The sequence below is a fragment of the Folsomia candida genome, unplaced genomic scaffold (assembly GCF_002217175.1).
Source record: "Folsomia candida strain VU population unplaced genomic scaffold, ASM221717v1 Fcan01_Sc041, whole genome shotgun sequence".
Classification (NCBI taxonomy): domain Eukaryota; kingdom Metazoa; phylum Arthropoda; class Collembola; order Entomobryomorpha; family Isotomidae; genus Folsomia; species Folsomia candida.
This window is the reverse complement of record NW_019091233.1, coordinates 866,461-881,071: the sequence shown is the minus strand read 5'-3', so window position 1 is coordinate 881,071 and position 14,611 is coordinate 866,461. Positions and strand designations below refer to the sequence as shown.

At 34.2% G+C, this 14,611-nt stretch overlaps 1 protein-coding gene across 1 annotated transcript; it reads left to right on the top strand.

Annotated features, from left to right (window-relative positions):
- Positions 1 to 228: 228 nt before the first annotated feature.
- LOC110861391 (multidrug resistance-associated protein 1) lies at positions 229 to 7,030 on the top strand. Its single transcript, XM_022110496.2, has 15 exons — positions 229 to 521; positions 588 to 881; positions 971 to 1,117; positions 1,745 to 1,879; positions 1,977 to 2,170; positions 2,470 to 2,610; positions 2,691 to 3,562; positions 3,618 to 3,722; positions 3,791 to 4,080; positions 4,147 to 5,199; positions 5,280 to 5,479; positions 5,552 to 5,934; positions 6,001 to 6,390; positions 6,561 to 6,681; positions 6,756 to 7,030. Exons 1-15 carry the CDS (start codon positions 492 to 494, stop codon positions 6,868 to 6,870), a joined length of 4,470 nt encoding a protein of 1,489 aa, XP_021966188.1. The 5' UTR covers positions 229 to 491; the 3' UTR covers positions 6,871 to 7,030.
- The last annotated feature ends 7,581 nt before the right edge of the window (positions 7,031 to 14,611 follow it).

The window sequence follows — 14,611 nt, the reverse complement described above, 5'->3', positions numbered from 1 at the left end:
AAAGTCAAATATGGATATCATTTGTTACCACAACAGGTTAAAATGGTTTACAAAACAATGAACATCAATCCCACCCTAACATATTGTTCCTTGATTATCTAGCATAGGTAGAGTTTCGTCCCGTGCATAAGTTACAGTTTTATCAACCTGATAAAAAATGATAAGAGTAGTAATATTAATACTTACACTGGAAGAGTTTCCCTAACCCAGATCTGACACTAACTTATGTATGATGCATTGTACACTTTTGTCTCTAATTTAGTATAAAATCGTATCACGGGTTGCTTTTTTAAGCAATTACGATTTCAATCCGTGACTTTGAAACATCATCCAACCTGATAAATGAAACCAAGCATTTAATGGAATACGAATTAAGTAATCAATATTTTATGAATTAATCGGCTGTTATAGTGCGCCACAAAGTCAAAATAAGTATTAATTTCGACGAATTGTGTAAAGTACCTAATCAAAATTAACTAATTATAAATAAAATGAATGAGTTTTGCGGATCTACCTTTTGGGTAAAATTATATTTGTTTTCAATTTAAAAGTGTTCAGATTCAGTTTGAATTTAATTAACTGTTTAGGATCGAAATGTTACTTGGGACACAACGGACCCTTATTTCACGCCCTGTTTCGAAAGCACTGTTCTCACCTGGCTTCCTACAGCGATCCTCGGTCTATTCTCCTTCTTTGATATAAACTTCTCCCTAACTTCCGGGAAAAGAGAGGGGCTGCCCTGGAACCCGATAAACATTGGGAGATCCTTATTAAACACATGTCTCCTTGTAGCTGGAGTGATTCACTTAATTTTATTACAGAAATATGAAGAAACTAGCGCCGTTGAAAATGTGGCTGTAATTGCGAGATTAGTTTCTTATGTGGGTATTCAAAACTTTTAAAATGGATAACATTATGGGAGTACCATTATAATTTGAATATTTTTTGCACTGTCCGTTGTTACTTTCAGGTTTTAGCACTATTTCTCTTAATTGTTGGCAAATTCAAAGGGATCCGGGCATCCGGCACACAGTTCCTATTTTGGTTGCTAGTAACAATTACTGAGGGGATTTTATTTAGGACGGCAGTAAGGAAATATGACGATACGGTAGAAGAGGTGAGTAATTGAACGTTATAAAACTCGGAAGGAGAAATTCTCTACGTGCCAACTTCAGATCGCCTCCAAAGTGTGAGGCATAGTAAATTTTGATTTTTTAGAAATAGAACTTGAAGGACTTGATGGTCACACGCCATGAAAGGTTACAATTTCGAATTTTTCCCTATTGTTACAAGTGTGAGGATTTGATTGGGTGACGAGAATAAATATTATTTATATATCAAAATCTGCAGTAAATCAAAAATAGAGTTTATATTTACAAATGATTAAATGTAAAAATTGTTTTAAAAATATTTTTTAACCGAAAATAGTTAAAATGTGAAATTTTATCAGGAATAAGTATGATTGTACTTTGTAAAATTTCATTTGTAAAATTTTGAAACTTAAACGTTATATGTGTATCTTCAGAGCAATTGGCCATTTCATCAAATCCTTCAAAACATATTTCTAAAAAAACTAGAACCTACTTTGGGTCAAAATTTGGAGGCGATCTGAAGATGGCATATAGACGGTTTCTTCTCGTCAGAGTTGTTCATGCCCATGTGACTTTAAGCTGTAATATTGTGAAATACTTAATAATTGTCAGTTCAAATGTTGGGTGCATTGCGTTTTTTGGTATGTTCACAGTCGATGCAACGTCACATATTCCTCATGCGGTTTGTTATCTTCCCATTGTGTGCTGGGCAGCTGATCTTACATTGCTTTGCTGACAGAGATACGACCACTTGTGGAGTGGGGAAAAAGAGTCACATGCCGTTTGAAGTGAGTAATAAAAAAAGTTTAAACGTTGTCACCATTCGTTAAAGGAAATATCAATTTATGTAGATAAAGAGAATTATGATATAATTTCATTATTTAGATGCCATGCCCTGAAAAACAATCCTCTTTCATTTTAAAAATAACTTATTCTTGGTTCGATTCGATCGCCTGGACCGGGTACAAGAGATCTTTGAACTTCGAAGATTTGTGGGATTTGAACAAAGATGACAGAGCGGATGAGCAAGTTACAACTTTTAACATGTATTGGGATGCTGCTGTTGAAGCAGCAAAGGCGTAAGATTTTAATAGATTTTAAAATAATCTATAATACTAATTGTCCAGTAAAGTCTGTTGGTCTGAACGTATTTAAATTTGGCGCCAGATTATACTTTCCCTATACATTCGTGTCATTTTGCCCAGTTAGTCCCCAATTTACATTGGACTATATTAGGCACTAATATAATAAAATACCCGCACAACACATTAAGCAATACTATTGCTGCATTCCATCACCACATAAGTTTATTGACGTCCGAAGTCTCAAAACTTTATCTGCTCGTAATAAATTTAATTCTATTCCATTTTAAATTTAGAAAAAGCGCCAAAAGCGGGAAATCCATACAAGTCTCAATTGTCTCGATCTTGTTCAAATGTTACTGGAAAACTTTGTGCGTGGCAGGACTCATGAAACTTTTACAAGATTTGTTACCCTTCGTCTCACCCGAATTAATGAAGTAAATGCAAATACAGATATAACAATAATTAGTGGAATATTTTAGTTTATAGTAGTTTTAAACTTAATTTGTCGTCACAGATTTCTTGTCGCTCACGTCTCCCCCCAAAGCACGGAAGAATTCTGGAAAGGTTACCTCTACTCCGGTCTACTAATCTTGTGCTCAATCCTCCAAACAATTTTCGGCGTTCAACACTTGAAACGCATGATGCTTCTTGGCATGCGCACACGTACCGTTCTATCGTCCGCCATCTACCGAAAATCTCTAATCATAACTTCCGCCGCGAAAAGAGATACAACCGCGGGGGAAATTGTTAACTTAATGAGTGTCGACACTCAAAGGCTTTTAGACTTGGCGGGCCTCTTCTTCATGGCTTTGACCGCCCCGATTCAAATTGGGTTGTCAATTTACTTCCTTTACAACACCTTGGGTCCATCAGTATTCGCGGGTTTGGCTGTAATGATACTACTAATCCCTTACACAGGATTTACTCAATCCCGAGTTCGAAATTTGCAAATGAAACAAATGCTTATTAAGGATCAGAGGGTTAAACTAATAAATGAAATCTTAACCGGTATGAAAGTTTTAAAACTTTACGGTTGGGAACAATCATACGCTGATCAAATAACAAAGTTGAGGGATCGAGAGATGATGTTGCTGAGGAAGGCGGCGCTTTACGGTACCAGCACAATGTTCTCCTTCACCTGCGCCCCGTTTCTGGTTTCACTTTCAACTTTCGCGGTGTACGTTCTGACAGATGAAACGCATAATTTGAACGCGGAGAAAACTTTTGTTTCTTTAAGCCTGTTTAATATTTTGCGGATGCCGATGACTATGTTGCCAGCGGTGATTGCGATAACGATTCAAGCGATGGTTAGTGTGGATCGTATCAACCGGTTTCTGAATGCGGAGGAACTTGAGAAGGATTCAGTGACTAAGGAGAAGAATGAGGGTTAGTTAATTGCTGGAATGTTTCAACTAATGGTAACGGATTAATTAATTTTTAGATGAACCAGTTGTCATTAAAGATGCATCGTTTTCGTGGACCGATGAATCTGTCACTTTGGCGGATATCAATTTTAGCGTTAAGAAGGGGTCGTTGACCGCTGTCGGTTAGTCTTTTAATAGAAATGTTTATAGTTCTAGTTTATATTTATAATTCTAATTAATTTGTACTTAGTTGGAACTGTGGGCTCGGGAAAAACGTCTTTGCTGTCAGCAATACTTGGAGATTTAAAGAAACATAAAGGAACAGTAAATATTGACGGTTCACTTTCATACGTAGCACAAACGGCTTGGATTCAAAACGCAAGTTTAAGAGAAAATGTTCTCTTCAAAGATGGTTTCCAAGAAGATAAATATAAAAGTGTGATTGACGCCTGTGCCCTTGGTCCTGATCTAGAATTATTGGAAAATGCAGACCAAACTGAGATTGGGGAGAAAGGAATTAACTTAAGCGGTGGCCAAAAAGTAAACCTTGTTTTTTAAATTTCCAATGTCAATTAAAATTTCTAATTGAAATTGTAACTTTTATAGCAACGCGTTTCCTTAGCCCGGGCAGCCTATAAAGAGAGCGACATCTATCTCTGGGATGATCCACTTTCTGCAGTGGATGCTCACGTGGGGAAACACATATTCGACAAACTAATCGGACCGCAAGGGCTCCTTAACGGGAAGACTCGGATCCTTGTAACTCACGGCGTCTCTTTCCTTCCAAAAGTTGACAACATCGTGGTCCTAAAAGATGGGAGGGTGAGTGAATATGGAACATTTCAACAACTTCTAAAAAATCGGGGAAGTTTTGCAGAATTTTTGGCTCAGCACTTGGACACCGGGGAAGGCGAAGAAATGGATGAAAGTTTGGTGGAAGAAATCGGAGAAATCGTTGGCATTGAGACATTAGGACGAAACAGTTTTAAGATCGAAAACCAAAAAAGAAGGTCGACCCAGGATAGTATTACAAGTGGAAGTAGAAAGAAGGGAAATTTAGTAAAATTGGAGAGTGAAAAGCCGAAATTGATTCAGGCTGAAACCACAGCAGAGGGAAATATTCAGAGCGGGATAATTTTTGAATATTTCAAACAAGGCGGGCTCTTAATCTTCCTGTTTGGGATTTCGTTCACTATCATATCGAACGCAGCCGCGACGTATGCTAACATATGGTTATCGCAATGGTCGAAGCAAGCGACAATCGATGAAATGGAAAGGAATGGTACAAACGATAGAGAAACTACGGATAAGTATTTGGGTATATATGGCGGGCTTGGGGCAGCGCAAGCTGTAACTGTTCTGTTTGCAGCGGGAACTATGGCCATGGCAACTCTGAATGCGGCTGCAAAGCTGCATTTTGGGATGTTGAGAAAGGTTATAAGAGCACCAATGTGGTTCTTCGATACCACACCGTTGGGGAGATTGTTAAATAAGTTTAGCAAGGATGTGGATACTGTGGATATCGTATTACCCCAGAACTTGAGAAGCGGGAATATGATTTTGTTTAATACATTAGGTGCTATTGTCAGTATTGCTTATAGTACGCCGTTGTTTTTAGCGTTTATTGCGCCGGTTGCTGTCTTCTATTTTTTTCTTCAGGTGAGTGAAATTTTAATCAATTTTGACAAAAACTTGAGAGTTTGAATCAAACAGGGAACAAAATTTGTTAATCTTTTCAGAGATTTTACGTTGCCACATCCCGCCAACTTAAACGAATGGAATCCGTTTCGAGGTCTCCTATTTATTCAAAATTTGGCGAAACAATTTCTGGTTCCACGACTATAAGGGCATTTGGGCTACAAGACGAGTTTATACTGGAAAGTGATAAAAAGATTGATGACAACCAACAAGCCTATTATCCCTTTATTGCCTCAAATTTGTAAATATTTATTTAATTTAAGAAATTAATAATTAATTAGTTGGCTATTAGTATCAATACTGAAATATGTAGATGGATAGCTACAAGACTTGAAGCGATCGGCAGCCTAATCATATTTGCTGCCGCAATGTTCGCCGTAGCTTCTAGAGAATCCATCGATCCAGAGATTGTTGGCCTCTCAATAAGCTCCGCCCTTCAGATCACAGCGCTTCTAAACTTTCTGGTACGAACTGCTTCCGATCTGGAAACAAATATTGTTGCCGTCGAAAGAATTGCAGAGTTGAATTCGACGCCGCAGGAGGCACCTTGGGAAACGGGGCTAAAACCTGCGAAAGAATGGCCAAGTGAGGGAAAAGTTGAATTTTCAAGGTATGAAACACGGTATAGAGAAGGCCTCGACTTAGTTCTTCGGGGGATAAGTTGTACCTTTAAACCTGGAGAACGAATTGGGATTGGTAAACAAGTATAGAACATTTGGCGGGAGAGGTCAAATTGTAAATTTGTTGTGACTTTAATTTCAGTTGGGCGAACAGGCGCGGGAAAATCATCTCTAACACTGGCGCTCTTTCGCTTGATCGAACCAACCTCTGGAAAAATCTTTATAGACGGTCAAGACATAGTCGAAATTGGGTTGCATGATCTCCGCAAAAAAATAACGATAATCCCCCAAGATCCTGTCTTATTTTCTGGTATTCTGCGCACAAATTTGGATCCGTTCTCGTCTCATACTGACCAGGATATTTGGGACTGTTTGGAATCTGCGCATTTGAAAAGTTATGTCTCTAGTTTGCCACAAGGGTTGGAGTATGAGGTGGCAGAAGAAGGCCAGAATTTTAGTATGGGTCAGAGACAACTGATTTGTTTGGCCAGGGCACTTTTGAGGAAAACTAAAATCCTTGTGTTAGACGAAGGTAAGTAAATTAAGATTCTGGAGTTAATAAGGACAGATTCAATTTGATTTCCGCCCGTCGTCAATGTTAATATGATGGGCACGTGATTTCGGCACGTATGTAGAAATTGTATCCTCTTAGATAGCAATGGTCCAGTTTTAGTTGGTTTAAACTAACTTATTTGAAATTAGCAACGGCCGCCGTTGATTTGGAAACGGATGACTTAATACAGAAAACCATAAGACAGGAATTTGCAGAATCCACTGTGATAACGATAGCTCACAGATTAAATACCATAATGGATTCGACAAGGTATTACACCATTGTTAATGAGATGCAAAATGTTTCAATACAAATTTAAACTTTTCGATTTGGTTTGTTTTTAGAATTGTGGTTTTAGATAAAGGTCAAATTGTTGAGGTTGACACTCCCGTGAATTTGATGAAGGATAAAACCACAATCTTCTACAGTATGGCAAAAGATGCAGGACTAACTCAATAATAAGAAAATTAACAGATAATTGTAAATAGATTATTTTAGTTTTGATGTGCAATCTTGTTAACCCTTAGCAGAAAGTTATATAACCTTTCTGAACTGCAACATACATATGTATTATAAAATATTTTGCAAACAATTTCAAAATATAATCATTACAAACTCAGCTCTCCAGCACTATTCTGAAATTTTAGCTCATAATACCGCCACTACCCTGTTTGAAATCCTTGCAGTAATTTTCATATTGGATTAGCGGACATTATTTTAAGCACTTGAAGTTTATTTTTCTTACAGCAGAAAGTGATACGGAATTCACTACAGCATTATTTTGTGTGCACACATCTTTATTAGTCGACATAATTTTTATAAATAATTAAATTATTCTTGCTTCCAACATAGTCAACCATATGTGAACGTTTGTATCGTATGATTACTGCATTTGCCATCCCTACTCACGACTAGGGATACGTCTAACAAAATGTGTCACAATTTACGTGTACTTGAAGGATAACGCAGAACTCGACAAGTCCAGTGTGATTACTGGAAACTTTTGATTCAATTGGGACTATGTTATTTGCGAGGATATCGTTGGGAGTCACGGTAAATCTAACGGTGTAAGCGACACCGGGTTGAACTGAAGAGTTTTCAAGGACGACGTCAATTAGTGGGACTTTGAATCCAAGGTAGGTGGCATACACTTTGAATCGAAGGGCGGAGTTGGCACTACTAGGAACGAAATCTCCTTCACCTGAAAGTGGACAATGTTGGCAGTTTTATTTCGTTAAAAAAATTCATATTTTAAACCCCACAAAAAGCATAAAGTAAATTTACGAAAAAAAACTCATTTTTTAAATGTAGAAAGTGGTACACACCAATTTTTGATTTAGCCAGCTCTGACCCGGCTGAACTGATTTTAGTTATATACGTATAATAATTCTACCTCACCTATTCCAAATACTCACCCTGGTTATCTAATACCGAAATACTGAATAGTTTCATAATATCTACCACTTCTCCGCACAACCGTATATCCCAAAAAGTAGGGGTATCTGACGGGATGTCGGGATATTTATTTTTTTATAATGGATCTTACAGCTTCCTTGGTCTTATACTTTTCTGATAGGCACAAGCCTTTGTGTGATCACGCCAAAACTATCACTATCACTGACTACACAAAGGCGTTGACCTCTGACTTAGAAAATATGCAATTTTAGAAATTATTACATAGGTATGGATATCCTGGGTTCATAAAAGCAATGGCACCCGTTGAGTTATAGATTCGCGCCTCCCTGAATGTTCCTGCACCACCTGAACCACCAAATTAAAATGCTTGTATAGTTATGCATAAACTATATGTTTGACATGATTTATTCTAATTAAAAACGTTTACCACATCGGGTGTGGTCAATCACTCCGGCGTTGATGGCAGCAATACAGAAAACAAGAAGAATGACAATCCTCATTTTTGTAATTTATTTTGTTCGAAATGGGAGGTAATGGTTTCGTTCTCCTACTCCTTCGTCCTTTTATACTTTAGGACTTATCGATTGTACGGGATGACGGATAAATGGTTAATTAGCCATTACCTAAAGAATCCAGTGCTTCTGGGAAATATTTTTTACGTTGATCGGGTATAACTTATCCATTTATGGCCTATAATATGCAATGATTACGTACCTATGTATAACGATGGCTATAAGCTTACTAAGCTTGTGCTGATAAGCTTAAAATTAATATAAAAAAGGTAACTTGCCCACTAAACTTTGAGTGCTTCCAAGTACATTTTATTGCCATTAGTTTTACACTTTTCCCTTTATCATTTGTGTCATGCTTTATTCCACGGAGCGTAAATATCTACTATGTTAATTGTCCATATCTGTAATCGTTTCGAAACTCAAGTATCTACATTATAATTTACAAAAGTCCGTCCCGTTGAATTTTCCGTGACATTCCAGCATTCTGATTGGAAGTTGGGATTTTGGCTTCAGCGCACGTGTATATGATTATGAACGTGATTTGCTAATGTGATTCTGCTAATGTGATAATGTGATAATTAATGTAATAATGTGATTATTAATATGATAATGTGATTGTTAATGTGATAATGTGATTTTTAATGTGATAATGTGATTGTTAATGTGATAATGTGATTATTAATGTGATAATGTGAATATTAATGTAATAATGTGATTATTAATGTGATAATGTGAATATTAATGTGATAATGTGAATATTAATGTAATAATGTGATTATTAATGTGATAATGTGATTGTTAATGTGATAATGTGATTGTTAATGTGATAATGTGATTGTTAATGTGATTATTAATGTGATAATGTGAATATTAATGTAATAATGTGATTATTAATGTGATAATGTGATTGTTAATGTGATAATGTGAATATTAATGTGATAATGTGAATATTAATGTGATAATGTGAATATTAATGTGATAATATGATTCTTAATGTGATAATGTGATTCTTAATGTGATAATGTGATTATTAATGTAATAATGTGATTATTAATGTGATAATGTGATTGTTAATGTGATAATGTGATTGTTAATGTGATAATGTGATTATTAATGTAATAATGTGATTATTAATGTGATAATGTGATTATTAATGTGATAATGTGATTGTTAATGTGATAATGTGAATATTAATGTGATAATGTGAATATTAATGTGATAATGTGATTCTTAATGTGATAATGTGATTCTTAATGTGATAATGTGATTCTTAATGTGATAATGTGAGTGTTATTGTGATTCTTAATGTGATAATGTGATTCTTAATGTGATAATGTGATTCTTAATGTGATAATGTGATTATTAATGTAATAATGTGATTCTTAATGTGATAATGTGATTATTAATGTAATAATGTGATTATTAATGTGATAATGTGATTGTTAATGTGATAATGTGATTGTTAATGTGATAATGTGAATATTAATGTGATAATGTGAATATTAATGTGATAATGTGAATATTAATGTGATTATATGATGCTTAATGTGATAATGTGATTGTTAATGTGATAATGTGATTGTTAATGTGATAATGTGAGTGTTATTGTGATTCTTAATGTGATAATGTGATTCTTAATGTGATAATGTGATTCTTAATGTGATAATGTGATTATTAATGTAATAATGTGATTACTAATGTGATAATGTGATTGTTAATGTGATAATGTGATTGTTAATGTGATTATTAATGTGATAATGTGATTGTTAATGTGATAATGTGATTATTAATGTGATTATGTGAATATTAATGTAATAAAGTGATTATTAATGTGATAATGTGATTGTTAATGTGATAATGTGATTATTAATGTGATAATGTGATTATTAATGTGATTGTTAATGTGATTATTAATGTAATAATGTGATTACTAATGTGATAATGTGATTGTTAATGTGATAATGTGATTGTTAATGTGAATATTAATGTAATAATGTGATTATTAATGTGATAATGTGATTGTTAATGTGATAATGTGATTGTTAATGTGATTCTTAATGTGATAATGTGATAATTAATGTGATAATGTGATTCTTAATGTGATAATGTGATTATTAATGTAATAATGTGATTATTAATGTGATAATGTGATTGTTAATGTGATAATGTGATTGTTAATGTGATTCTTAATGTGATAATGTGATTCTTAATGTGATAATGTGATTCTTAATGTGATAATGTGATTGTTAATGTGATAATTAATGTAATAATGTGATTATGAATGTGATAATGTGATTATTAATGTAATAATATGATTATTAATGTGATAATGTGATTCTTAATGTGATAATGTGATTTTTGATGTGATAATGTGATTATGAATGTTATTCTGCTATTGTGATTATGGATGTGATTTTGAATATGATGTTGGATGCTATCATGATTTTGTCTATAAAAAATATACATGTAATTATCATCATCATTCTTTAGCAGCGGGTAAAATAAATCCTTGACAACGCTAAAAAAATTGCTTAGCAACGTCAAAAATATTGCTTGGCAAGGTTAAAAATATTGCTTATCAACGCTAAAATTTTTGCTTAGATACGGTAAAAATTGTGCTTAGCAACGTTAAAAATATTGCATAGCAACGTTTAAAATATTAGTTTTAAAAAATCCTCAGCACCGTTATAGAAATTTGTTAGCAACTTTAAAAAATTATTTATTTCAAGTATTTTTTAAGTTAAATAACATAGATTCATACCGTATACTAGCGAGGGTGAATTTAATGATGAGATTCAGTGAACATATAACTACTAGAGGCTTACCCGTGTATAACACGGGGTTACCGCGTGTACCGTGACCCCGTGGGGGTCATTCTTGTTTTTACCCGATTCCATACTATACGTTTCACTTCCCGACCCGGCAAACGCCGGTAAAGGGGAGTCAATGCAGTGGTTATAATAGATGTGGAGTCACAGTCTTACGCTCTGCGCTACCCTACAATACATTTGCTCTTTGCTCTAATGCATTGGGGGATGCGTTCCGGACAGACAGACAGAGACTGGACTATTCTTATTAAGAATATTGTGCGAAGTGAACACTTGAAAATAAGTGTTATGTGCACATTGTGCACTCAGTCTATTAAAAACATTAAAATTCTATAATGAAAAAAATTCGAAATCCGCCCGTCTGTAAGACGGGCTTATAGGCTAGTTTATATATATTTATATTTGAGTGATTGTAAATCTCTACAATTCATATTTTCTATTAATTATTTGTTGTCAATATGTAAATTTAAATATGTATGTAAAACTGATTTAATAAATTTAACTTTTTAATACGAAGATATGTGCACAGTTGCATACTTCAGCGTTAATTTTAAGTTTTGGATACTCTTGTAAAATATTTAAGATAGACTAATACAATTAAAAGGTGTTTTTTAACCGCACTACCGATTTTGACCGGAGATACCTTAAAATTTCCGTAATTTTTAGTAGATTAAGAATTCGCAAAGAAATTGGCATGGACTCTAGACGGTTTTCGCGCTAGAATTAAAAATATGCGAATTTAATGCGAATTTTGAGATATATAGTTTTTGACTCAAACTCGTCTAATATAGTTTAAATTCGGTTTAAAAATTATTTTGGACATAGATTTATTCATGGATTAAGATTTGAGGGCCAGATTTGCAAATTCGCGAGTTTTGCAAAATTTCGCAAATTCGCACCTTAGAGGTTCACGATCGAAATATGGAACTTTATATAGTGTTTTGACGTATTAAAATATGAGCCCAGATCAAATACGATTTATGCCTGTCCAAATATGTTTATACTTCATGCGCATTAAAATAAAGTCTACTATCCAGACACATAATACTTGTTGAATGTACAATTTGAATGTAAAATAACATGGTGTAAAATTAATCACTTTTTGAGATAACTTAGGAAACAGTATTTTGGCGCTCACAGAAATTGAAAGATAATGCTGCAGGTTCCGTCACTCTTTCAATTTTCATGACAAGTGGTCCTCTATCTATTTCGGAAATGCCGTTGTTCAACAAAGTCCATTCAATCGATGTTTCTAAATTATTTTAATTTCTCTTGAATCACCGTTATCAGAGAAGTTAGCATATCCAGAATATGAAAGTTAATGACATCCCTTAAATTTCTACGTTTCCTTCTAACAAAAGAAATGTAACTGTAAGGTGCCGTTGAGTCAAGGGTTGACATTTTATGGTCTGCAAAGATATGTGTACGTACAAAATCTATGAATATGAATTTAAGAAATTAGCGTTGAACAAACTTTACACCCCAAATTTGTTTGCAATAATTAATTTTTACTAATTTGAAAATCTTGGGCTGGATTACATATCCAATAGTTGTCTCTACATGATTTAGAAACACATATTTCAATTTTGAAATAAAAAATTCGTTGCCGTACATAATTAGTGGTAGCCCAGCTCATCCTGGTCAAGTGAATATTGACTGTTTTCATAAATTAATTAGTTTAAGGGACAACTACAACAATAAATATTTTTGCATTTTTTTGTGATCAAGTTGCTCCACGCGCTGCGTAGATAAAGTTAAGCTCGGCCACCACGATCAAGTCCAACCTCCGTAGGTCTCCAGGTGTCATAACCAACAGACATTCTCAATTAATATTTAGATTTTAACCGCAGTTATGGGGTAAATTGCTAACAACTAAGTCAAATTATTCCCCAATACTTCAATCACTTTGCAAAATTTAAGAATTTTATTTATTGCTCAAATATGAATTTATGAGGCTTTCTAATTAGGTTATTTTTAATACATTCAGTTAGGGACAATTTGTACGGCTTTCTATGTTTTCATTAATTGGTGTTTATTATTTATTTACGTTTTTATGTTCTGATCAATTTTTTGAGCCAGTTAAATAGACGTAGGTATTCACCCAAACACCTTTCAATCAACTTCCGCGTATTGTACAAGGTAAAATGTCAACAATTTCGTGCTCATTTCTAAAGTATTTTATTGTGAAATAAATAAGTACAATTTTAGTTGTTTGCAGAAAATTTGGTAGATTTTACTAGCCTCCGAGCCATGGGAACGGGAATGAAGTATGGCATTTTTCTAGCATTTGCATTCCTTCTTGTACTTCATGCAGGTAAATAATAAATTTGAGACACAATCTGGTGTTAACTTGTAAAAAGAATTTCTGCGAAATTTAAATTTACTCTGACCTCAGTTAGGTCATTGGTGGTTGCTAAATTATTTAGTCACAAATAATAACGAAAGGATGTCCCTTAAGTATCAATGCTGGATACTGTAGGATGGCACTGGGATTTAGATAATTATATTATTTTAAGAATTATTATTATCATTTTATACTTTTGTTTAATTTTTGTTCAATATCTACTTCCATAGGCATGGCATATCGTCCTGGGCCAAACAGAAAGACAAGGGAGGATAAATCTGAGAGTCATGAAAAATCAGAAGAATACCCAGGTAATTATTACAATCCCATTCATAAACCTGCCAAAATTTGAGTTCGGGTAATGCATTAATTCATTACAGGATCTGATGAGTCTGGCGAAAATCTTCACGAAGGAAAACACCCGGGTAACTTAAACAACCTTTAGGAACAGCCGGATATTTTGAAATTAAAACCGAGTAAACTGCAGTAAAACACCAGGGTCGCAGCATCTTCACCGATATAGGCGATGGACTTCATTCCTTAAGTAATTGGTTGTTTGGCAGGACATTTTGCCCGTTCGATAAGCGGTGGTATTATGAGCCTGAAGACTTCCAAGCTCATTGCGGGGGATTTAAATTATGGAGTACCAGACCGGAAGGACGGGATGAATTTTATGATTAGTTACGGTTCACATATTTTTTTTAAAAGTTTTATCCGAATGTGGAATCCGGGAGAATAAGATGACGGCATAAATAAAATAAATGTGAAAGAATTGTCCATTATTTTGTTATTATATGCCATGCATGGGGGAACTTGGGAGCAGGCAAAATTTTTGTGGAGCAAATTAATATCCCTTTTAAATTTATTTTGGCATTGTTACAACAATGAAGCCCAACAGGTGATCATGTTTTGCATTGTTTTGATATATAATTAGATGTAAAATAAATAGATAATATAATTCTAAAATTACTTGGTAATAAATAAGCGTCACAGCGGGAAGTTTTAAACCAATTTTGGATCTGCAATTTAAAACGTGGATTCAAAAATACCTATGCAAGAAACAGAAATGGGTATTATTAAGGTTTTAATTTTTGACGTTA